Source organism: Schistocerca cancellata, chromosome 8, assembly GCF_023864275.1.
Source record: "Schistocerca cancellata isolate TAMUIC-IGC-003103 chromosome 8, iqSchCanc2.1, whole genome shotgun sequence".
NCBI classification, from domain to species: Eukaryota; Metazoa; Arthropoda; class Insecta; order Orthoptera; family Acrididae; genus Schistocerca; species Schistocerca cancellata.
In genome coordinates, this window is record NC_064633.1 from 346,498,433 (window position 1) to 346,525,623 (window position 27,191).

Sequence of the window (27,191 nt, forward strand, 5' to 3'; positions counted from 1 at the left end):
TCAGCTTTTGCTTTGCTATTCTCAGTTTCTGTTCCTGCCTCATACGATACAGACAGGATGCTAACTTTGGTGCCATCATTTGACAATATTCTGCTACACTCGTCATTGAAGGCTTCATGCATCACTCTCTTGACAGCTAAACGTGTTTCATTGAGCATCTCTCTAGCTATAGGCCTTTGTTTTACACCTAGTATGCCGTAATCTCTGTTTTATAGCTGACTGGTTCAGATGTACATTGTGTCAGTAGTTTTTAGTCAGAAAGATAATACAAAAAATTTTCTACTTCTTTTCTTTATTGAATAAGGTATTCTGTTTTGAGGTATGAAATCAGTACAGCACTCTTTCTTCTCATGAAGTACATAAGTCCAAATTAACAGATCAATAATGATCATACATTATCTAAATTGTGAGGATAGACACATTGAGTGAACAACAGTGCGCAAATGTAGTCGTGCACAACAATTGCAGTTATCAGTAATTACTTAAACTTCAGAGTGGGATATTCTGTTGCCAGAATTCCATGCGTTCCTTGAACACGGCTTGCTCCAGATTGACTGTGTCTGTGATGTGCACGTAGTAAAGGTTTGTGTTATCAAAAGGCTCCCAGATAAACTCCTCACCCTCCGGGCATGGTGTTCTGTAAAAGAAACAAAGGTCACAATCATTTATAGCTCAAGAGTGTTGTGCGGGCTGGTACATGTACATTTACTGAAGGTGTGTGGTAGCAGTTGGCTGTGTGTCAGTAGTATAATAACTGCACTTCCATTTCTATGCTGTAGTCTGATCACCTGCTGAAATGAAAATTTACTTCTACATACTTGTCATATATCGTTGAGTAGCCTCTGCATTGTGATGGAGGAATATACATGGCTTGATTAACCTATTATTGGAAGATCGTACACTTCATCTGGAGACCTGATGCAATGAACTATACGTGAATCTGCCCTGTTCGCATCAAGGGGCATACTGTGCGTTGGCTTGTAGGACGGGGTGGTAGGCCACCTATAGAACCGTACCGAATCTGTGCACTATATTAACAACCATTGCTTGAGTTTGCCAGAAAGTATCAGTTTGGTTTGTAAGTCATTTTTCACACCGGTTATTCCTTCATAGACGGTTCTCTCGTTCAGAGCTTTCACTAAAATATGAAAGAGAATGAAAATTAGCATAACTGACGCCCGAAACTCAAATCCAGCTTTTTTTCTGGTGTTGCTCCCCTGTCTGCCCTCTAATAATTTCCCAGCTGTAGAGATAAGTGCCAATCGGAGTGTCGCGAAATCACAATGATCGGAAAATCAGTCAGGAAACACTGTGATCATCTTTTCATGGATCGTCTAACTCCTATGTGAAAACACCGCTTGCCTGATTTCAGTGCTGCAGGGTTTTGAATGAATTTCTTGTACATGGAAAGAGACGAGAAATTCTGTGTTGTCAAAAGAATCACCAAACATGACAACCTCAAAGCACTACCCACAGTCATTGTTATCAGGGGGAGATGAGCTATCCCCCTCCCCCCCCCCCTCCCCACAGCTCTTGACGAGTGAGGAGTTTCATTTAGTACCGGTAACTCATTAACAAGCAACTAGAGGAGACATATGAGGAGCAACCATTGTAACAAGTTAGTTCTCTTTATGCACTCCACTGAAGTTACTGCAGAATTAGAAGCCTTTTAAAGCTGTTACAGTCGCTTACGGAAGGAATGTTTCCAGACCGTGTTTTGCATTCTGACAAAGGGTGGTTAGATGTCAAGTATTAGTTATTTTAGGTAGAACGTTCATAAAAAGTACAGATCCATATTATTGATATTACGGCAAAGAAAACAGTAACTGCGTTTGTCAATAGCTTCTAGAATTTTTTGCGAGGTTTGCTCGTTTCATATTCACTAACGACTCATTTATCTGTTGAAATCATACACTCTTCTCTTCAGACACGGACCAATCGAGGCACACTATGCAATAAGGGTGTCCAACTGCCTAATAGAATATTCAAAGGGCTTAGGAAGATCCACTGCAGTGACGTATGAACAGTACTGTAACAGAATTACGGAAAGAGAATATAAACTAAAGTAAGGAAAACGCACATCTTTTAACTTAATGTTAGTGTTCACTGTTGATGCTGCGAACTTTGGCATTTGATAGTATGTATGAATTGTAATAGCAGTATGACAATTAGGTTTCTCTTTTCGGACTCCAGTTTGTAATGTGGCAGTTGCATATTCTTTAGTATTACTTGTGTGATGTATTGAGAAAAGAAATATTCCACAGCGGGCTAGGAAAAATTTAAAATGCGAATTAAATTAAATAGGTAAAGAGGAGTAGAGTATACTGTAAGAGAATCGTTGTAAATACGAGGCGCTCAAAAATTCGAAAATAAAGAACTTTCGCGAACAGAAGCACATGATGGTTTAGTTACTTTGGTTTGCTTATCCTCTATGATTTATATCCATATTATTAACGCTGTGTAGCTACGTTACGTTGTTCCCAGAATAAAGAGAATTTTTGTTTAAACACCATCAAGCGTTCAGAGCAAATTATGACTTCTCTTAACGCCTGAGTTCCTTCATCTGAGCGCATCTATTATGAGAAATAAACCGAGAAAACGAATAAAGAAACAAAGCTGCTTGCGTCGATTGAAAACTGTAGTAACCATATAAGCATTAGGAACATGTATTGCCTCCATTGTAGCGACATTTTGCAATGCATGAAGATACTTTAATGATATAATAGAAAAATAAGAAAAAGAAAGGAATAAAGTACTGTATGTAGCTAACGCTTATGTTAACCGTTCTGTTCCCGAGAAGTTTCTGCATGGCCTAAATTAAAAGCCTTCAAATTTTTGGTACTCCGCAGATAGAAAAGTAAGGGGTAATTTAGTGGTGGAGAACGCCACCGTTTCTTAGCATTGTTGACAGTTTTTAGGTCGCTCTGTCCGCAGATTGATCGCTGAACACTCTAAAATTTCCCGATGAATCGGATTCGACAAATCGGCCATCTATGGCGATTTGTCTCCTAGCTGCATTTCATTTGTCTAGTTCTTAAGCGTGACGGTGTAGTCTTCTTTGATTTCGCTTTGCTCACAGAGAGTAGGTACTTTACGTTATACTCCATAGTTTTTCAGGGAGTACAAACCATTCTGAAATATGATGTTGAAGCCGGAGTTTCCACTTGAATTAAGAAGAAATACAAACATAAAAACAATTACACCTTTAGACTTTTCACGGGTCAGCATTTACCTCTGCTGCGTATATTACGAAGAAATACAAATATAAAAACAATGACACCTTCTGATTTTGCATTATCATTTACTTATGTTGCAGAAGTACAATTCATGGGAAGTTGATAGCAGTAGTGGTATACACAGGGCCCTATCTTGTGATTTTGATTTATTTATGAAACAACTAGACGCAGTGTTAAAGCATACAGAATGAGGTGCCGTATTATTAAGTGGTCATTTCAAGTTAAACGTGTAAGTCTCAGCTATTCTACAGCTGTTCTGAAGCCCCTTGTCATTTCATATCATTATAATCTCCTTCACACAATTTACAAGAGTATGGAAGTCAGTAGTGCTATATTTGGTAGCATTTCTGTAGACATACTGTGGGGCGGCGGGTGGAATTTTATTGTTAATTAATATAATGTAGAATGTTATATAGAAAAGATGCATTTCCCGGCCGATTCACCATTTGTGGGCCGGCGGGTGGAATTATTTGTTATATGAATGTTTCTATTATTTATGCAGTCTTTAATGCTGTTGTTTGCCATTCTCAACACCGGCTCTCTAACTACAATATTGGCAACCAGAAAGTGATTAGCAAAAACGTGAAGCCTGTAATTAGAATTCATAGTGCCCACTTCATCTGAGAAATACACTTATAGCTACAGCTTATAGCTCTGAGGCATTAGGAGATCGTCTGGGATTCATAATCAAAAACGATTCTCTAAAAATGTTCACTATATTCTGAAAGTCACAGACTAAAAAGAATCCACATAATCCAACTACCAGAGCAGTTCAGAGTCTAATGCGCTGACGCAACTGTAACTGTTCAAACTAAATGTCTAAGTGAATGCTCGCCATGATTTGATGATAATGTTCATCAAACGCCACGCTAAATAATGGTAGAATGTCTATCCCGTGGCGGCACGTGAAAATACGACATACGCAAACTAAAGACAGATCATTAAAGTAATCCCAGAATTAACACTTCACTCGAAAACGATTTCATGGTTACTCGTATCCCGAGTAACTTATTACGGCATCCGAGGCTGTTTATAGCAATGATACCGACGCGACGCGACTCCCGTGCTATTCAGCGTCTGGAGAGAACTGGGGCCTTCCTTTCTCGCGCAGCTTTCTTATATACAGGGCTATTACAAATGATTGAAGCGATTTCATAAATTCACTGTAGCTCCATTCATTGACATATGGTCACGACACACTACAGATACGTAGAAAAACTCAGAAAGTTTTGTTCGGCTGAAGCCGCACTTCAGGTTTCTGCCGCCAGAGCGCTCGAGAGAGCAGTGAGACAAAATGGTGACAGGAGCCGAGAAAGCGTATGTCGTGCCTGAAATGCACTCACACCAGTCAGTCATAACAGTGCAACGACACTTCAGGACCAAGTTCAACAAAGATCCACCAACTGCTAACTCCATTCGGCGATGGTATGCACAGTTTAAAGCTTCTGGATGCCTCTGTAAGGGGAAATCAACGGGTCGGCCTGCAGTGAGCGAAGAAACGGTTGAACGCGTGCGGGCAAGTTTCACGCGTAGCCCGCGGAAGTCGACGAATAAAGCAAGCAGGGAGCTAAACGTACCACAGCCGACGGTTTGGAAAATCTTACGGAAAAGGCTAAAGCAGAAGCCTTACCGTTTATTGCTACAAGCCCTGACACCCGATGACAAAGTCAAATGCTTTGAATTTTCGGCGCGGTTGCAACAGCTCATGGAAGAGGATGCGTTCAGTGCGAAACTTGTTTTCAGTGATGAAGCAACATTTTTTCTTAATGGTGAAGTGAACAGACACAATGTGCGAATCTGGGCGGTAGAGAGTCCTCACGCATTCGTGCAGCAAATTCGCAATTCACCAAAAGTTAACGTGTTTTGTGCAATCTCACGGTTTAAAGTTTACGGCCCCTTTTTCTTCTGCGAAAAAAACGTTACAGGACACGTGTATCTGGACATGCTGGAAAATTGGCTCATGCCACAACTGGAGACCGACAGCGCCGACTTCATCTTTCAACAGGATGGTGCTCCACCGCACTTCCATCATGATGTTCGGCATTTCTTAAACAGGAGATTGGAAAACCGATGGATCGGTCGTGGTGGAGATCATGATCAGCAATTCATGTCATGTCCTCCACGCTCTCCCGACTTAACCCCATGTGATTTCTTTCTGTGGGGTTATGTGAAAGATTCAGTGTTTAAACCTCCTCTACCAAGAAACGTGCCAGAACTGCGAGCTTGCATCAACGATGCTTTCGAACTCATTGATGGGGACATGCTGCGCCGGGTGTGGGAGGAACTTGATTATCAGCTTGATGTCTGCCGAATCACTAAAGGGGCACATATCGAACTTTTGTGAATGCCTAAAAAAACTTTTTGAGTTTTTGTATGTGCGTGAAAAGCATTGTGAAAATATCTCAAATAATAAAGTTATTGTAGAGCTGTGTAATCGCTTCAATCATTTGCAATAACCCTGTATAAAGCCGCAGTGCGAACGGCTAAGGGAACGCCTGATCAAAATTGCTCTTCCGACTAGCCGCTGGGCTAGTAATGCACCACTTTAAGTTATTGAATAAATCATCGCTTCCTTTGCTGATGGCTGATGAAGCTCTCAATTTAAATGTGCATTCAGCACACAGGTAAGTAATCATAACAAAAGTCTGACGTGGCTAAGTCAAATATTTTTGGCGAGAGAATTAATTTAATTATACTACACGCAGTAGACGAGCTCTGAACTTGCCCTTTGGAGATACACTATTGCTATCGTTTTATAGTTATTCAATTGAAACTTCTCACATCTTTATGATTATAGCGGATCTCCCTTCTACTTAAATTTAAACATGCTAGCCTTATTTATTCGCCTACTTAATCTATCTTGCTTCCTTAATTTCTAAGACAAAAACCAGAAAATCATGAATTTCGACTAAAATTTTAATTTGTGAGATCCAGAATACTGTTTCTACTAAATTATTATGCAAAAGGAATCTAAATATAAATTTTTAAGTTTCTAGCTCTTTTCTGTTGCGCCAGTGATTTTTACAGAAAAACGTCCAAATTTCGAAAATGGTTAGTTATTGAACTGATATTCAACACATATTGCTTTAGTATTACTCCTGACATGCTAGAAACGTTTCAGGTTATTTACTTGATTATTAAAGTATTGCGCAACATTTATGACGTCAGAGCTAGTTACAGCGGACTAGGCTGGCACACAATGGAAAGACTGATGTGAATTTTATACGGCGTGAGTAGGCTGCTTCCCTACAATACCAGTATCGAGATCGCATAACCAACTGTGTACTTACTTGAAATTAAACTACAAGACTGACAAGTTAAAAAAGATAGTAACGATTTTATATTCGTGAGATACAGACGGGAATACCTGACGTCAATGAAAAATGTAATATATTCTGTGACATACCTTGCAGTTTCCAAGAAAACCGTTTCACAACATGTTTAATAAGTTGCAATGTTAATTTTTTTATTTCCTTATGTTTTTGCAAGCATTTATGGGCACATAGAGATTAACTGCTGCTGCTGGTAAACATAGCAGCTCATTTACCACAGCAGAATTCAACGGCAGTGACGTTCGAAATTGATTGGTAAATGACTTGCTCGTGGGGATCAAAGCGGGCGTCCGATTGTAGGCGATATCGTGTGTGGTCTAAGGCCGCTCGCACACTGGAGCGACTGAAATGAAAACTGCTGGCGTCCGAGTTGGTAACAGATTGCAAAAACTACGTTAACTGTTGTATTCAGTTCGAGAACAGTGTTCCGTACAAGCGGCTTATTATTTGGCGTCGTACGCTTTCACTCGTGTCAGTTTTCGCTACAAATTTTGATACGCACTGTACACAGATCTAGCACTTGGGCGGCCCTGGCTCCCCTCTCAGCTTCGATCCCCAACCGGACGCTACCAATTATGATATGTACTGTATAGAAATCTCGGCTTGGCACCCCAAGCGGCAGCTTGTGCCCCTTGCTCCTTAAACCGGCCCTCGTTATAGTGCATCAAATACAGCAAGTGTTCTCCACTTACTCATTCCTAATAAAGTTGCTACTGTGTTGTTAAACAGTGCTCCGCAGACGGCGCGACTGCAAAGTGACTCACCAATAAATCGCTTGGAACGCGTTGCCAACCAGTTGCCAGCGACTCGGCACCCGCGTTTGCCAAGCGATCTCAGTTGCGTCGTTTCCTCGAACACAGCTCTGTATTGGTTTAATTCGAAGGTGAACGAGCAAGCTATGATAGTTTTGTACAGGAAGCGGAAAAATATCCCATTTCATACACCTATGAGCTCCCAGACAACTTACTGGAGTAGGGTTAGACAGAGAAAACGTGGTATGAAGAGGGAATAGAATTTCATGTGGCCTGTATCATGTATGTAGTGTACTGGTATATTACCTGTGCTATGGCGGAAGAAATCAACTACGCGAAAGCACTACAGCACTGATTAGTCGTTCTATGAGGGAAGATCGGAAGATCTTACCAAAAAGTTTAATAGGTAACAAAAAAAAAAGTCACAAACGAACTCACATTTTGTACCTACTTTTCTATATAGTCACCAACGTTCTCAACACGTTTCTCCTATTAGGGTACCAGTTTCAATATGCTCCGTTCGTAAAAGTCCGTTTGATTGGAGTATATCCATATAAAAGACTGTTGATTTCACTTTCGGATCTATCCCAAAGCGTTTGCCGGTCAGTAATTTCCTCATGGGACGACACAGATGAAAGTCCGACGGTGCAAGGTCCGGAGTGTATGGTGGATGATGAAACACCTCTACCCAAATATGGCGATTTTCTCTTGAACAGGAGCAGCAACATGGGAGCGAGCGTTCTCAGGAAGAAGTTTGACACTGTCAACATTAATGTTGTGGCGTTTGCCACGAGGGGCACGACCTCAACCAAAGTTTTTATGTAGGCTGCAGCATTCACAGTGGTCCTGTATTCAGCAAAGTCCATCAGTAACACACCATACATATCCCAGAACACTGTCACAACCACTTTCCTAGCAAATTGAGTAGCTTTGAATTTTTTCCGTATTGGGTAGCCGGCAAGTTTCCACTCCATAAGGGCCTGCTTAGTTTGGGGGATGTAGTGGCATGCCCACCACCCATCAACAGTGAAGACTCCTTGCAGAAAGTCATGCCCTTCTGCAGCATAAGGCGTCAAGTGAACTCAGATTGTCATCATTCGCTGGCTCTTGTGGCTGTGTGCGGGTTCGTAGGCACCTGGCAAGCACAAACTTTGCGAAATTTCAACATCATGAACAATGCCGTACACCGCACCATAGGAATTGTTGAACTGCTGCGACAAGGTCGTTCAAAATTGCTGCCCCAGTGGCTCCGACATTCTGCGGGGTTGCAGCAGTTGCTGGCCGACCGGAGCATTGCGAATCACTAGGCTCAAAGGGCCTCTCAGAGAATAGCACACCACCTGGTGACATTGCTACGGTCCATAGAATCGCCCCATACACGCCAAGCATGTCCCTGTGAATTTCACGCGGTTTATGACCTTTGGCCAACAAATATAGAACTACACTTCACTGCTCTTCACAAGTTGACGACAGTAACAGGCGTGCCATGTTTTCTTCGTAGTTCAGGCTTCTCTCGCTAAAGCTGCACATGAAAACAAAAGGCCTTGTATAGCTGCAGGCTTCAAAGTAGATCGTCGTGAAATTTCAACATTCCAGCTGAAATACCATAGAAGATAAAAGTTATTGTGTGTTTCTTTCCGATCCTCCCTCGTATAAAAAGATATGAATTACGACTCTGTTACAGTTCCTTGTATGATACATACAATCTTCGGTTTAAGTTTCTTTGGATGTATGGATGAATCCAGAATTTTCGTTTTCTCATTCGTGTGTAATAACTGTGATCCATATCTTCCTCTGAACTTGAATCTATAGTCACATTCCAGGTGTAACCGAAAGATGCTCGTGTGCAGCGAACAATACTTCCTCTACTCGAAGTTCGCACACGGCAATTGCAGTTTTTCATTTCAGAGTTGTGCTGTATGCGAACTGTACTGCCAGCCAATTGCGAAATAGTTGTGGATTTAGATCGCCTGGCCATTGTCTTCTTTTTTAGTCGCTCCGTGTGCCTCAACAGATTTATCTATTGCCTATGGGCTCTTTACTCTACAAGGGCCGAGAGATACTGATGCGATGGTAGAAAAAGAAGAAAGGAAGTAACTACATTAGCTGTTGTAGTATATAAAACATAGCACGTGTTCACTACTTACCCGTTCTTAATGAAGTTGCTCCACAGCCGTAGCATGGTCAGTCTCAAATGACCAAACGTTGTGTTCGGGTCCGGCACGCCATCAGTAGGCGTGTAGAAGACCATGCTGCTTTGAGAGGCGTGGCGTGTGCCTACATAACAGAAAGTCTGGCTGTGGTTTAATCTTACACCAAAATTAAATTTAAAAATAAAGTACACTCCTGGAAATGGAAAAAAGAACACATTGACACCGGTGTGTCAGACCCACCATACTTGCTCCGGACACTGCGAGAGGGCTGTACAAGCAATGATCACACGCACGGCACAGCGGACACACCAGGAACCGCGGTGTTGGCCGTCGAATGGCGCTAGCTGCGCAGCATTTGTGCACCGCCGCCGTCAGTGTCAGCCAGTTTGCCGTGGCATACGGAGCTCCATCGCAGTCTTTAACACTGGTAGCATGCCGCGACAGCGTGGACGTGAACCGTATGTGCAGTGGACGGACTTTGAGCGAGGGCGTATGTGGGCATGCGGGAGGCCGGGTGGACGTACCGCCGAATTGCTCAACACGTGGGGCGTGAGGTCTCCACAGTACATCGATGTAGTCGCCAGTGGCCGGCGGAAGGTGCACGTGCCCGTCGACCTGGGACCGGACCGCAGCGACGCACGGATGCACGCCAAGACCGTAGGATCCTACACAGTGCCGTAGGGGACCGCACCGCCACTTCCCAGCAAATTAGGGACACTGTTGCTCCTGGGGTATCGGCGAGGACCATTCGCAACCGTCTCCATGAAGCTGGGCTACGGTCCCGCACACCGTTAGGCCGTCTTCCGCTCACGCCCCAACATCGTGCAGCCCGCCTCCAGTGGTGTCGCGACAGGCGTGAATGGAGGGACGAATGGAGACGTGTCGTCTTCAGCGATGAGAGTCGCTTCTGCCTTGGTGCCAGTGATGGTCGTATGCGTGTTTGGCGCCCTGCAGGTGAGCGCCACTATCAGGACTGCATACGACCAGGCACACAGGGCCAACACCCGGCATCATGGTGTGGGGAGCGATCTCCTACACTGGCCGTACACCACTGGTGATCGTCGAGGGGACACTGAATAGTGCACGGTACATCCAAACCGTCATCGAACCCATCGTTCTACCATTCCTAGACCGGCAAGGGAACTTGCTGTTCCAACAGGACAATGCACGTCCGCATGTATCCCGTGCCACCCAACGTGCTCTAGAAGGTGTAAGTCAACTACCCTGGCCAGCAAGATCTCCGGATCTGTCCCCCATTGAGCATGTTTGGGACTGGATGAAGCGTCGTCTCACGCGGTCTGCACGAACGCTGGTCCAACTGAGGCGCCAGGTGGAAATGGCATGGCAAGCCGTTCCACAGGACTATATCCAGCATCTCTACGATCGTCTCCATGGGAGAATAGCAGCCTGCATTGCTGCGAAAGGTGGATATACACTGTACTAGTGCCGACATTGTGCATGCTCTGTTGCCTGTGTCTATGTGCCTGTGGTTCTGTCAGTGTGATCATGTGATGTATCTGACCCCAGGAATGTGTCAATAAAGTTTCCCCTTCCTGGGACAATGAATTCACGGTGTTTTTATTTCAATTTCCAGGAGTGTATTATGAAGTGTATACGATTTCGGCTTTTCAGAGAAAAGTAAACATAGAAACTATGTTTCGGCATCCTGACCAGGTTTTACGTCACTGTCTGAACTGCTACAGCGGCTGAGACAAATCTGTTAAAGTCAAAACTAGTTTCAACGACACATGCCTCTCTAACTGGAGTATATCGCTGTCTCTAATGACATCAATGACCCGGACATTAAACTTTAATATCATATACTTTTGAGTCGATCAACAACTGACGTATTATCTATATCTTTACATTAATACAAATGTATCTGTGCCGATGTCTGTACATAGGAGATACTTAATACGAGGGATGCTTAGTAATAGAAGCTAAAACAATTATTTTTAGAATTTTTGTTTGTTTGTCTTTCTGTCTGTCTGTCTGTATGTCCTTATGTTTCTAAGCGAATTACGCAAAAACTACTGCACGAATTGGATGTGGTTTTCATAGTTGTATTGTTGGAGTTCTACATTAAAATCTGGCCCGTGTCTCATCTCGATACGTCACCTAGAGGCCAAGTTATCTATGCATACAGTGTGTTTTTTTTATCTGTGTCAGTACGGGGAAATCGGAATCCATAGGAGACGCAGGAAAGCTGTCTTAGGAACCTTTACACGCTTTTTAGTGAAAACAGTTTTGCCATAATTGGTCAAGTGTGAGTTGTCCGTGAAAATGAGTAAAATTGGCAAAATGTTTTCTTGATGTGGATGGACTCAGTTTCGTTTACGGATCATTTCCTTATATTGGAAGAAAAAAATCGGGACAGCAGAAGTTTTATAAAACTATACTAAATAAACCAGGATAGAAATTATAGAATCCGTAAAAAGTAGTATTTTGGAACCTTTTATCACAATAATAATAATAATAATAACAGTTTAATCCCATTACCCATATACATTCTTGAATCGGTGAAAATATTATCTTTGATAAGTTTGTTGAATTGACACGAAAAATGTCCGTTGCGTTCTTTTGGCAGCTTGACCTTGAATTTTTTTACATCCGTTTTTCTCACCGATAATAACATTCAGGATTTTTCAAAATTCGTGCGAGTTCGATATCCACGAAGAAGAAGCCGTGGCCAAAAGCTAGCATACTACAAACTGGGACGAAATCGGTGATGACGAGTAGGCGAGGCCCCCTTGTCAGAGATGCTCAGCAAACGCCGGCGGCAGATATTACAAGAGAGGCGTTTTGCATCATGGAGCGTTTTCCTGTTGAAAAATTCTGATAGCGTGTTCCATTAAGAACAGTGTAACATATTACTCATACTTCCTCCTATAAACGTTTCCCGAAGTAACCACGACAAGAAAATCAGATAAATTAGAGCTCATACGGAGGTTTAGCGACAGTCACTAGTACGCGCCTACTGCGAATGCAACAAGATGGAAGGAAATGAGAATGGGTTCAGAAGTTCCTTCCACCACACGCCGCACGGTGCAGTGCGGAGTATGGGTGTAGATGTGGATGTTATCGGGGAAAATGCGTTCTGAGTAGCTTATGATGGACGAACAGAATGGGCTCTACTGAAAACTGAGGGCAACGTGATCAATTATGGAATTTCAAATGGGAAGTTGGTAACAAATATTTTGGCATATTGTGCCGTTTCGGTTGCATTATGTCACCAGGAAAAACAAATCTGATATTCTATGGGTCGGAATGTTAGGTGTTCGATTTCTTAATCATGTACGAGGTGCATTCAAGTTCTAAGGCCTCCGATTTTTTTTCTCCGGACTGGAAAGAGATAGAAACATGCGCATTGTTTTAAAATGAGGCCGCGTTCATTGTCAATACGTCCCAGAGATGGCAGCACCGTACGGCACATGGAATTTTACCGCCAGCGGCGAGAATAAGAACTGTTTTAAATACTTAAAATGGCGACGTTTTCCTTACTTGAACAGCGTGCAATCATTCGTTTTCTGAATTTGCGTGGTGTGAAACCAATTGAAATTCATCGACAGTTGAAGGAGACATGTGGTGATGGAGTTATGGATGTGTCAAAAGTGTGTTCGTGGGTGCGACAGTTTATGAAAGTAGAACATCGTGTGATCACAAACCGAAACAACCTCGGGCTCGCACAAGCCGGTCTGACGACATGATCGAGAAAGTGGAGAGAATTGTTTTGGGGGATCGCCGAATGACTGTTGAACAGATTGCCTCCAGAGTTGGCATTTCTGTGGGTTCTGTGCACACAATCCTGCATGACGACCTGAAAATGCGAAAAGTGTCATCCAGGTGGGTGCCACGAATGCTGACGGACGACCACATGGCTGCCCGTGTGGCATGTGGCCAAGCAATGTTCACGCGCAACGACAGCATGAATGGGACTTTCTTTTCGTCGGTTGTGACAATGGATGAGACGTGGATGCCAATTTTCAATCCAGAAACAAAGCGCCGGTCAGCTCAATGGAAGCAAACAGATTCATCGCCACCAAAAAAATTTCGGGTAACCGCCAGTGCTGAAAAAATGATGGTGTCCATGTTCTGGGACAGCGAGGGCGTAATCCTTACCCATTGCGTTCCAAAGGGCACTACGGTAACAGGTGCATTCTACGAAAACGTTTTGAAGAACAAATTCCTTCCTGCACTGCAACAAAAACGTCCGGGAAGGGCTGCGCGTGTGCTGTTTCACCAAGACAACGCACCCGCACATTGAGCTGATGTTACGCAACAGTTTCTTCGTGATAACAACTTTCAAGTGATTCCTCACGCTCCCTACTCACCTGACCTGGCTCCTAGTGACTTTTGGCGTTTTTCAACAATGAAAGACACTCTCCGTGGCCGCACATTCACCAGCCGTTCTGCTATTGCCTCAGCGATTTTCCAGTGGTCAAAACAGACTCCTAAAGAAGCCTTTGCCGCTGCCATGGAATCATGGCGTCAGCGTTGTGAAAAATGTGTACGTCTGCAGGGCGATTGCGTCGAGAAGTAACGCCAGTTTCATCGATTTCGGATGAGTAGTTAATTAGAAAAAAAATCGGAGGCCTTACAACTTGATTGCACCTCGTAGGTAGGTTCAACATTTAAAGAGGAGCGAGGAATAGTTTGAAGTTAGATATAGTGAGAACAGGATTTCTAGTGAATAGGTGAAAATCATATTACACTCGCCGGAATAACAATCGAATACACACGAAAATGGAATGGATGAGTAGAACAAACAACAAGGATAGTTACGTGACTCACGAGGGAGTCTGGTGCTGTATCATTACCTATTCCGTAAGCATGGCGCCTAACGTTCTTCTGACATCAGGCGTTGCTGTACACTTTTCTCATGTTACTCAGTAACTTGAGCCTCAAGCACCGCTCACATTTAATTTGTTCTCACCTTTTAAAGATTAAGTCATTTGAGCGCTTTGCACTTGCCTTTGAAACTCTACGTATTTCCGTCGGCTGGAGGTGATTTGCAGGGGCATGTACGAAATAGCGGCGAATGACGTCCAGTACTGAATTCAGATTCAGTGTGGGTATGGGTGAAACCGAACTCGGATGCAGAAAACCCTGAAAAGTTTATTTTTTATGGCGTGCGGTGCCACCAAAAGATGCCTTGTATCTCATGCTTGTCGTCAACGAGACATCGGCGGTAGAGTAAAAAAATGCTGTAGGTGAATAGTGCTGTGCTTTTTCCTCTCGTTTATTAGATTCATTTTGCATTTTGACCAGGTGAGGTGAGTTGTCATTCATTACGTCGAAAAGTCTGGGGTTCCTTATGTCTAGGTCACTTTTCTTTTCTTGTCTGTCATTCTGTCTGGCACATTATTTTGTGTAGATGAGCTCAGCTCGTCCTGTATCGAACTATAAGTAGCCCCAACGCAACTTTCTTTTACCACGAGATTGCAAGAAGCAGAGACACACAGATGTTGAACGGACCTATGGACCTCCGCGTCCCCCCCCCCCCCCTCTCCACCCCAAAACTTCTTTCGCGTTCATAGTGGTACCGACAACGAATGCCAGAAACCGTCGCCAGAAGTCGCCCGATAACATCGTACGACAGTCTGGTCACTCGTGCGACTGATCTCCGTCAGTTTTTGGCAGTTAGGTTCTATTAAGGACGTTAGAAACTATTTTAAACTCAAGGGGCGTGATGGGTGTCAGGACGCCTCTGTGACTAAAGACGAATGCTAGATTGTGGCTTTTGCTATTACGAAGACGCTGAATGCATGTGAACGAGCTATATGTGTCTCGTGGAGAAAGTGATGAGCACTGTACACTCTTTAGAACGTATGAGATTAAGAGAGAAACTTTCTATTACATCCACGAGATGGTTCGTGCTGACACTGGAAATCAAAATTAGATACACTCTGCACAACTTGAAATAAATTCAGCAAAACAGACATATGTCGGTTTAACCACCATAACGGTCATTTAGCGTATGTGTGAAAACGAACATAAATTTTAGAATAATATACTCTGAACACATAAGGCACTGCAAACTGAAAATATATACACCACAATTGCAAACGACCTGATATAACAGAATCACCAATCCTAACGGCAAAAAAAGGCCGGTAAGCAGTAATAATAATTTGTAAACAGATGATGACCGCCTGCCAAAAGTCCAATAGGGTGACTTTAAGCATAAGCTACACCATCCTTCTCGAGTGAAGAAATTATTTTTGCGGTTACAATTTGTATGTATGTACTAAACCGGGGACATAGAAACGATGGAGATGCTTCGTCCCGCCGTAGCCCTCAGTGGTTCACAAGCCCACAACAGGCCACAGCAGTCCACCCACCCCACCGCCGCCCCACACCGAAACCAGGGTTACTGTGTGGTTCGGCCCCCAGTGGGATTTTAAGCAAAATTATGTTTAGGAAGTGCCAAAAATACACTTAAGTTTACAGAAAATTCTGAAATAAAATGTCAACAAAATTACGTTAACTACCGAAAATAACTGTATGGAGCAGTTCACATCGAGATGATACGAAATACAATATGACAGATGATGCGACCTGCAACCTGCTTCGGCAGAGCACATAGAAACAGCAGAAGCGCCGTAACTGATATCCTGGAGACGAGAACGATGCGATACCAACATGTATTTTTACCCCACCTGTCCTCTCACCCCCCCCCCCCCCCCCCCCCGCGCGGCACAACATCGTTCCACCCAGATACCATACAGGGCGAGGGAAATTGTAAGTCATCCGATGTGGCTAGAAAACATTGTTTTATGTAGATGGAGCGACGACACATCCGTCTGTTCCTCAGAAAAACTTTTACTTCCCGCGTAAAAAATTAAAAACCGCTGTTTTGGGATCTGTGTGTGTTCTCTGTCATGCAGTCTTTCTCATTCGATTTTAAGAAAACTATTCGGTAAAAGAAAATTGCTTTTTCTGCGTCTTATAACCTGACATCACAGTTTGATTACGAACAAAGTTTCATTTCGTTATTGACTATTCTTCATAAATAAAGTTTTTGTTATTATAGCGCAAATGAAACTCAGCCTTAAATTTCTTTACCAAGCACCATGGTAAATGTGTATAGTTGTTGCATAAAATTTCACTGTACTTCATTTTTGTTAAAGCTATTTACAAAATTATAAAATATATCCAAATTCGTATAGAAAAAATTGCAGGAAATGAGATTTGCAGGGGAAGTGGGTGAGGGGGCGAGTTGGAGGAAGGGGGGCGGGGGGGGGGGGGAGCGCGTGTTTGGTAAGCAGTTTTTCCAGGAGTTTTCTGATGTCCGTTCTAAGTGGTCTGTTAACTGCTTTTGAGTTGACCATAGTGCCGTTTTGGTTATCACTGCAGCGGCAGTTCTTGTACATAGGCTATTGCCTGTATTTTTCACACCTACAATACGGATGGGTTGAAAATGGGCACAAGTGTCCGAAACTAGTCATCATCAAGGAATAGAAAAAGATACTTCTCAATGCAACTAATGACGGATCTACGACCATTTATTTCAAGTATATTCCATATCTTGGCCCTTCATAATATTCATCCCACATTGTTTCTCACATCACTTCCCCTCTAATGTCGTCTACAAGATGACTTCGTACTGACGTTACAAACTTTCAGGGATGATAGAGAAGGGTAAATGTATCATTTGGAGGTAAGGGACTCTGGTAGAAACGACTGGGTCGAAAGTTATAAGCGAAAAACTTTCTGATACGTTTCACAGTGGAATACACGTATCGGTCTGTTGTTACTAAGATTATAGGGTGGACAACTTCCAAAATTGGTAGCTTGCATCAAAACAAGGTAAAAAGACTTAGTTAATTTGGTCTCTAAAATGGATACCTTATGAGCTGTGAGCACTTGCTCGTCCACAATACTGGGAAGCACATTTCTTCTACTGTGAGATTGTAGGATAGGCAAATTTCAGAGGTAGTAAGTAGTGTGGACCAAAACGAGAAAAAAGTGTCTAGTAAACATGTGCTCTAAAATGGACACTTTAAGAACTATGAGTACTTGTTCATCCTCGACAGTGGTTAGCACACTGGACTCGCATTCGGGAGGACGACGGCCAAGCCCGCGACCGACCATCCTGATTTAGGTTTTCCTTAATTTCCCTGATTCGCTTCAGACAAATGCCGGGATGGTTCCTCTGAAAGGGCACAGCCGACTTCCTTCCCCATCGTTCACTAATCCGATGGCACCGATGACCTTGCTGTTTGGTCCCCTCCCCCCAAACCAACCAACCAACCAACCATCCTGGACAATGCGAGACACGTGTCTTCTACTGGACGAAATCTAGCATTTTGGAGCCCACCTCTGAGAGTTGCCTATCCTAAAATTTTAACAAAAACACGACCAGCTCATGTATTCCACTTTCATAATTATCAGAATGATTCCGCTTATGACTTTCGATCAGACGTTTCTGGACCAGGGTCTTTTAGCTTAATCACAGCTCCACCATCCTTACAGTTTCAATACCACATGCTAAACAACTCATCAAACAATAGTTTTTATCCTTGTCAAAGTATTTTTTAATCTTTTTAATCAAAGGCTAAAGAGTGAGAGCAGGTGCTTAATGACAGAGGAGAAGGGGTTGAAGGGGAAACAGTGTCACTGTGAATCGTCACAAAAGCACTTGTTCGTTGTTAGTTGTTGTATAACAGACATACCGTACGTGCCGTTGCCTATCTCCGGTCCTCGGTAATCGAATAGGTGGTAGTAGATAGGCCCAGCGTCGGAGTGGTTGGATGCCGCCCTCACGGTGGCATCAGCTGGCTCGCCCCAGTATATGTCGGTACACATCTAGAACACACAAAAGAGACTACTTCACAAATCTAAATAGTTAGGCCACGAGAGAGATAGCAGAAACTACTTGGTCGTTTCCTGTTAGATAATAACCGAGTATACAAGGTCTAAACTTATCAAAAAGAAGTTTTCACTGCCTGCATTTTTATGAACGTTTGTGGGCTGAGATTCAAGGAAGGGGGGGGGGGATGAAAGAATTAACTTAAAAAGAACAGATGGTTGGACTGAGACACCTCTGATTGAAGTCACGATAGCTGCTGGGAACCTGTGAAGCGTCAACGACGCCAGTAAAACACTGTTAGAGTTCAGTTATTTATTCACAATGTTTATAAGTCGTCATTCTTTTGCAGCAGCATCGGCCGTTGCTAATTCAGATACTTGTTGGCTACTAGCTGACGTCCGTCGAGTCAGCTCAGCGTCTGGACACCCAGGAGGTGATGTCTGCGACTCTGGCGGTTACCGGCGAGAGGTGGGGGGGGAGTGCTGCTGCCCAGCGCGTAGTGGTTCTCGAGCAGGCTGCAGAGTGTGCTTAGTCCCACTCCGAGTTCTACGATGACGCTTGGTGATTCATCTGCGATGTACTTGATGTCGATAGTCGTAGGGTCAGTTGATCTCCTCCCTACCCCTGGTAGATGTCAACACCCAAAGGCATCTGAGCATTGAACAGGAACGTAGCCTCAATTGAAGTCTGATACCTGCAGCACTCTTTGATGAGGACCCCAAGAGGCCATATTGCTGGCTTCTGCATTGAAGTCCAGTATTTGCAGCATTCTGCGCTGTGATGTTGTGGGAAGACTGTCAGCTTCTCCATCAATAGATGGTAGACGGCGAACAGCATGAAATTGATCTAGTGAAGACCATCATCTTGAATACATCTTTGGCTAGTTCATAGACTGTGCTGGAACATCTAGATTCACTTCATGGAGTCTAGATTCACTTCAGTATCGAAATCATGGAATCGAATGCTGTTGCTGTGAATGCCATCAGTCTCAGTGATCGACTCATGACAAGAGCTGGAGAGCTGGAGAATTTAAAGGGAGCTAGTTTGAGGCTATGTGCCGCAGTACATACACTAGTTCACGTGAGATCACCGAAGTTAAGCGCTGTTGGGCGTGGCCGGCACTTGGATGGGTGACCATCCAGCCACCATGCGCTGTTGCCATTTTTCGGGGTGCACTTAGCCTCGTGATGCCAATTGAGGAGCTACTCGACCGAATAGTAGCGGCTTCGGTCAAGAATACCATCATAACGACAGGGAGAGCGGTGTGCTGACCCCAAGCCCCTCGTATCCGCATCCTCCTCTCAGGATGACACGGCGGTCGGATGGTCCCCGTAGGCCACTCGTGACCTGAAGACGGTGTGCTAGCTTGAGGCTATGACGAGAAGCATGGCTCGTAATGACCGAATGTGTCCTCCTTATTCTGCTACATTCACTTAACAGGCTGTTAAAAGGGATACAGTTTCTTGCAACGTGCATTACGAGCTAACGAACATGCTTATCTCTCTTCCTTTGGTTTTCCGTCCTCTGTTCTGCTAAATGCTTATTCCGTACTCGGCAACAGTGTCGTCGGCCTGACCCACTTGCTACATAATGGCTCGCTTTCCGCTTCCACCATTGCCTCTAACATGACTTGAGTTTGCCTGTGGTTATGTGAATCAGTTTTAATAATTTTTTCTAATTTCTATCCCTTACTATTCTGTGCCGTAACAAAAGAAATTGAAACCCGTGGCACAAGCCCGTGACTGGGTTATTGCCCTGAGTACGGGTAGAGTGCAGCTTTTGTTTGCTGTGGCACTAGAGGGGTAGAATAGTGACCCTGTCGCCCCGCTCGCATTTTATCCCTAGGAAAAATCCCTGGTACTCATTTGATAGCAGGCTGAGTTGGCTCTGGGTCATCTCAGAGGGACTGGATTGAGGGGAATTCCCACCCCTGTTTGAGATTGAACCTGGGACCTTCAGGGCTGGAGCCTAGTCCTCTACCCTGTAGACAAGGATGGCCATGAAAGAATTAACTTATGACTTAAAAATACTGTGACATAAAAACAAAACACCAATATGCTTATAAAAGTAATATACACTCCTGGAAATTGAAATAAGAACACCGTGAATTCATTGTCCCAGGAAGGGGAAACTTTATTGACACATTCCTGGGGTCAGATACATCACATGATCACACTGACAGAACCACAGGCACATAGACACAGGCAACAGAGCATGCACAATGTCGGCACTAGTACAGTGTATATCCACCTTTCGCAGCAATGCAGACTGCTATTCTCCCATGGAGACGATCGTAGAGATGCTGGATGTAGTCCTGTGGAACGGCTTGCCATGCCATTTCCACCTGGCGCCTCAGTTGGACCAGCGTTCGTGCTGGACGTGCAGACCGCGTGAGACGACGCTTCATCCAGTCCCAAACATGCTCAATGGGGGACAGATCCGGAGATCTTGCTGGCCAGGGTAGTTGACTTACACCTTCTAGAGCACGTTGGGTGGCACGGGATACATGCGGACGTGCATTGTCCTGTTGGAACAGCAAGTTCCCTTGCCGGTCTAGGAATGGTAGAACGATGGGTTCGATGACGGTTTGGATGTACCGTGCACTATTCAGTGTCCCCTCGACGATCACCAGTGGTGTACGGCCAGTGTAGGAGATCGCTCCCCACACCATGATGCCGGGTGTTGGCCATGTGTGCCTCGGTCGTATGCAGTCCTGATTGTGGCGCTCACCTGCACGGCGCCAAACACGCATACGACCATCATTGGCACCAAGGCAGAAGCGACTCTCATCGCTGAAGACGACACGTCTCCATTCGTCCCTCCATTCACGCCTGTCGCGACACCACTGGAGGCGGGCTGCACGATGTTGGGGCGTGAGCGGAAGACGGCCTAACGGTGTGCGGGACCGTAGCCCAGCTTCATGGAGACGGTTGCGAATGGTCCTCGCCGATACCCCAGGAGCAACAGTGTCCCTAATTTGCTGGGAAGTGGCGGTGCGGTCCCCTACGGGACTGCGTAGGATCCTACGGTCTTGGCGTGCATCCGTGCGTCGCTGCGGTCCGGTCCCAGGTCGACGGGCACGTGCACCTTCCGCCGACCACTGGCGACAACATCGATGTACTGTGGAGACCTCACGCCCCACGTGTTGAGCAATTCGGCGGTACGTCCACCCGGCCTCCCGCATGCCCACTATACGCCCTCGCTCAAAGTCCGTCAACTGCACATACGGTTCACGTCCACGCTGTCGCGGCATGCTACCAGTGTTAAAGGCTGCGATGGAGCTCCGTATGCCACGGCAAACTGGCTGACACTGACGGCGGCGGTGCACAAATGCTGCGCAGCTAGCGCCATTCGACGGCCAACACCGCGGTTCCTGGTGTGTCCGCTGTGCCGTGCGTGTGATCATTGCTTGTACAGCCCTCTCGCAGTGTCCGGAGCAAGTATGGTGGGTCTGACACACCGGTGTCAATGTGTTCTTTTTTCCATTTCCAGGAGTGTATGATCTGCTGCTGGGTAATATTCAGTTGCCGGCCGAGGTGGCCGAGCGGTTATAGGCGCTACAGTCTGGAACTGCGCGACCGCTACGGTCGCAGGTTCGAATCCTGCCTCGGGAATGGATGTCTGTGATGTCCTTAGGTTAGTTAGGTTTAAGTAGTTCTAAGTTCTAGGGGACTGATGACCTCAGAAGTTAAGTCCCATAGTGCTCAGAGCCATTTGAACCAATATTCAGTTATTCAGTACCATTTAGACACACTCTGAGCACTGGAATATTCCTGTAAACCCCCCCCCCCCCGCCGGCCGGGGTGGACGAGCGGTTCTAGGCGCTACAGTCTGGAACCGCGCGACCGCTACAGTCGCAGGTTCGAATCCTGCCTCAGGCATGAATGTGTGTGATGTCCTTAGGTTAGTTGGGTTTAAGTAGTTCTAAGTTATAGGGGACTGATGACCTCAGAAGTTTAGTCCCATAGTGCTCAGAGCCATTTTTTTATCCACCTTTCAGTTTCTACTACCGCCTTTACTAAAATTGCTACATGCTGCTTGGTGTTATCACAGGCTATAGAGCTCAGAGCCATTTGAACCCCCCCCTCCCTCCCTTCTCCCCCCCCCCCCCCCCCGTTTGGCATGATGTTCGCATGGTGGCCATGATATTGCTGTCCCACTCTATGGAAGCAGTCGTCATGAGATAAATCACTGTGAGAGGAGGACTATTGTGACCACGAACTGCAAATTTCAACTGGTCAGACGTATGTTCAGTCAGGTGTTCTCAAACCAGGAATGGTGGGTGCTCGTCCATTAACGTGTTGAAAGAAACCCAACTCCAAAATGTTGGTTGTAGGAGTGGACAACAGATTCTAGTATCCTGTACCGATACTGCACAGGCCTCAGCCGCATAGGCTTCCGCAGTCGTAGTCAGTTGACGTAACAGTTTTCTGGGTGTGGTGACTCATTAGACCCAGAGGACGGCCACCGCAGATGTGGCCGAAACATCAGATTTATTCAGTAACAAGTATTTTACAATATTACGGGACACCAGACCCAAATTACCCTTGATAGTGGTGAGAGAAGTGCAACGTTTGTACATGACATCAGCCCAAAACCTGTATGACTCACCTCCCTGTTGAACTCGTGGGATAGCATGCCTAAGATGTACATTGGTTCGTGGCATCCTCTATGCTGTTCTATAACGATCATAAGGTATCTGACAAATCCTGCTATGTCGGTGAAGAGAATTCAACGCCACTGACTCAGGTCCTCTTCCAAGAGTTCCCTTGTCCACCTCCTTTGCTCACTACTGCGCTGGATGGTTTGTAATGTTGTTAATAGTGGACGCCTAGAAACAAAATAGATCGTGTAGAGGAGTGTCTACATAGTTCTCCCTGTTGCCTCCAAAATGGCGATGAGTACGTCTGCCGCATTCTCGTCAGGGTAGAGGCCATAATTTGTACGTTGGTGGACATCAGTTGGCGACCACTACTAGGCAGATCTTTGTGGTTTATGTCTTACGATTCAGGCTGACTGCTCGGATGATGGCGGTGTAGTGTACGTCAATTTAGCTGGCAACGTCTCGTGCTGACAATCCTTGTCGTAAAGTGACAATACGGGTACAGGCTAAATTTGAAATACTCTTAACCCTTCAAGACATGTTAACACACTGAGCAGTGTACAAAAGCCTCACTATTTCGTTCACGATCTGAGACACAAAGAGCTCTATGGAGCTCCACAGAGAATATAGGGTTACTTGTAACTCCTTTACCCAGAGGGCTGTGCAGAGCGATCTACTGTGGACAAAAGATTGTTGAGAATGAGGTTGCCTATTAAAAAAGCCCAACACACTATGCAACTCGTGAGGATGGTACAAAACCTTTTCTTTGTGCAGCTAACATGGTACGTGGAGAACTTCATTGAACTAGTCTTTGAACTGAAGGCAACAACAACAACATGAAGGATTATAGTCCGTGTGACTGAATGAGGACATTTGATTTTAATATTATTTTTGTTTCACAGCTATTGTAAGAGATGAAAAATTTGGAAATTTGTGGTAAGGTCTTATGGGACCAAACTGCGCTATGGACAACACACACACCCATGCCAGAGGGAGGACTCTAACCTCCTACGGGGGGAGCCGCACGGACCGTGACAAGGTGCCTCAGACTGCTAGGGATACCCCTTGCGGCGTAAGAGATGATTAAACAACAATTTAATGGCCATTTTGGGTACCTATCCAAAGGCATTTGTTCTGTGTGTTTGCTATTATGATACTTTGGAAGTCAGTAGGGTATATCAATCAGTTAGTACCAATTTGTCATTACTTACTGACACTTTTTTATTTTTGTACACTTGCTCCTATGTCACATCAAAATGGTTCAAATGGCTCTAAGCACTATGAGACTTAACATCTGAGGTCATCAGTCCCATAGACTTAGAACTATGTAAACCTAGCTAATCTAAGGACATCACACACATCCATGCCTGAGGCAGGATTCGAACCTGCGACCGTAGCAGCAGCACGGTTCCGGACTGAAGCGCCTAGACCCTCTCGGCCACAGCGGCCGGCTATGTCACATCGTTTGCACCGACCGCCCATTTTTAGGGGCTTGTTTCGTCTTGCTAAGGACATTTCCAAACACAACTGATTTTTCTAAGTACAGGAAAGAACATGGAACGAATGGTCAATCGTCATCTGGTCTGGAGATCAGACAGCTGATTAGCCACTCTTAGAGTGGATTCAAGAGGTGTCGATCCACTGTCGGCAACCTGATCCTGTTAGAGGCGGCTATCCAGGAGACTTATTTACAAAATGGTTCAAATAGCTCTGAGCACTATGGGACTTAACATCTGACATCATCTGTCCCCTAGAACATACACTACTGGCCATTGAAATTGCTACACCAAGAAGAAATGCAGATGATAAACGGGTATTCATTGGACAAATATATTATACTAGAACTGACATGTGATTACATTTTCACGCAGTTTGGGTGCATAGATCCTGAGAAATCAGTACCCAGAACAACCACCTCTGGCCGTAATAACGGCCTTGATGCGTCTGGGCATTGAGTCAAACAGAGCTTGGATGGCGTGTACAGGTACAGCTGCCCATGCAGCTTCAACACGATACCACAGTTCATCAAGAGTAGAGACTGACGTATTGTGACGAGCCAATTGCTCGGCCACCATTGACCAGACGTTTTCAATTGGTGAGACATCTGGAGAATGTGCTGACCAGGGCAGCAGTCGAACATTTTCTGTATCCAGGAAGGCCCATAGAAGACCTGCAACATGCGGTCGTGCATTATCCTGCTGAAATGTAGGGTTTCGCAGGGATCGAATGAAGGGTAGAGCCACGGGTCGTAACACATCTGAAATGTAACGCCCACTGTTCAAAGTGCCGTCAATGCGAACGAGAGTTGACCGAGACATGTAACCAATGGTACCCCATACCATCACGCCGATGCAGCGTCAAGGGTAACCGCAGCCATTGTCTCCGAGCTGATAGTCCATGCTGCTGCAAACGTCGTCGAACTGTTGGTGCAGATGGTTGTTGTTTTGCAAACGTCCCCATCTGTTGCCTCAGGGATCGAGACGTGGCTGCACGATCCGTCATCTCGACTGTTAGTGATACGAGGCCGTTGGGATCCAACATGGCGTTCCGTATTACCCTCCTGAACCTACTGGTTCCATATTCTGCTAACAGTCATTGGATCTCGACCAACGCGAGCACAACTGTCACGATACGATACACTACAATCACGATAGGCTACAATCCGACCTTTATCAAAGTCGGAAACGTGATGCTACGCATTTCTCCTGCTTGCACGAGGCATCACAACAACGTTTCACCAGGCAACGCCGGTCAACTGCTGTTTGTGTATGAGAAATAGATTGGAAACTTTCCTCATGTCAGCACGTTGTAGGTATCACCACCGACGCCAACCTTGTGTGAATGCTCTAAAAGCTAATCATTTGCATATCACAGCATGTTCTTCCTGTCGGTTAAATTTCGCGTCTGTAGCACGTCATCTTCGTGGTGTAGCAGTTTTAATGGCCAATAGTGTAAAATATTTTACGACATTTTAAATCAGCACCACAACTTATGGTTATATTCAAGGATGGGTCTAGACAGGGGAGGGGAGTCGATTAAATGCTCTGTTGTTATACCTGATCCTGTTTTCAAGATTCGGTTACCTCAAGAATTCGCTGTGTTCAGAAGACTGATAACAAAAATAATACAATTCACAAGAAGCAATTCTTCCAAAGACATTTCTGTAGTGTTGTTCAAACTTACATCGGTGATAGCTTGGGCATCATCGATGGTGATATTTTCATGGCCAAAGTAAAAGTCCCGCATCTTGAGTGCCGCCTCCTCGCGCTCTTCGGCCGTCGGCAGGTGCAGGATTGGAGACACGGCTAGCACGAAGTTGTCGCTGAGCTCCTGCACTGCTGCCGGGTCAGAGAGGTACAGCTTCTCTGTGGGAAAAAAATGTTCATCAATTACTCTAGAAGACTAATTTCTAGCAAACGCGTAAACATAGCGCGAGCAGTGCAAGGGCAGTTGGAATTGGCTGTGTAATCACTGGAGCAGAATAGAAGTGGGTCGTCCAGAATAAGTGATCTAATGTCAGGGAAGCATTCCAAGCATTCCAAAAAGCCGATATCGCTGTTCAGTCGTTCATAAAGAAGCGATGTATCATGTCACGACAACTTACAAGATGAAGAAGTTAAAGGAAATGACTTATACATATATGTTGTGTACTTTCTTTCAGGCACTCACACACACACATATATATATACACTCCTGGAAATGGAAAAAAGAACACATTGACACCGGTGTGTCAGACCCACCATACTTGCTCCGGACACTGCGAGAGGGCTGTACAAGCAATGATCACACGCACGGCACAGCGGACACACCAGGAACCGCGGTGTTGGCCGTCGAATGGCGCTAGCTGCGCAGCATTTGTGCACCGCCGCCGTCAGTGTCAGCCAGTTTGCCGTGGCATACGGAGCTCCATCGCAGCCTTTAACACTGGTAGCATGCCGCGACAGCGTGGACGTGAACCGTATGTGCAGTTGACGGACTTTGAGCGAGGGCGTATAGTGGGCATGCGGGAGGCCGGGTGGACGTACCGCCGAATTGCTCAACACGTGGGGCGTGAGGTCTCCACAGTACATCGATGTTGTCGCCAGTGGTCGGCGGAAGGTGCACGTGCCCGTCGACCTGGGACCGGACCGCAGCGACGCACGGATGCACGCCAAGACCGTAGGATCCTACGCAGTCCCGTAGGGGACCGCACTGCCACTTCCCAGCAAATTAGGGACACTGTTGCTCCTGGGGTATCGGCGAGGACCATTCGCAACCGTCTCCATGAAGCTGGGCTACGGTCCCGCACACCGTTAGGCCGTCT

General features: G+C 45.2%; 1 protein-coding gene across 1 annotated transcript in view; it reads right to left on the bottom strand.

Moving 5' to 3' along the window:
• Positions 1 to 310: 310 nt before the first annotated feature.
• LOC126094774 (venom carboxylesterase-6-like) overlaps positions 311 to 27,191 on the bottom strand; it is a 92,585-nt gene continuing 65,704 nt past the window's right edge. Inside the window, exons 7-10 of the mRNA XM_049909327.1 lie at positions 26,072 to 26,253; positions 18,149 to 18,281; positions 9,468 to 9,597; positions 311 to 637 (exon numbers count right to left, since the gene is read on the bottom strand). Of these exons, the coding sequence (XP_049765284.1) occupies positions 490 to 637; positions 9,468 to 9,597; positions 18,149 to 18,281; positions 26,072 to 26,253 (593 nt within the window). The 3' untranslated portion in view covers positions 311 to 489. The remainder of the gene's footprint in view (positions 638 to 9,467; positions 9,598 to 18,148; positions 18,282 to 26,071; positions 26,254 to 27,191) is intronic.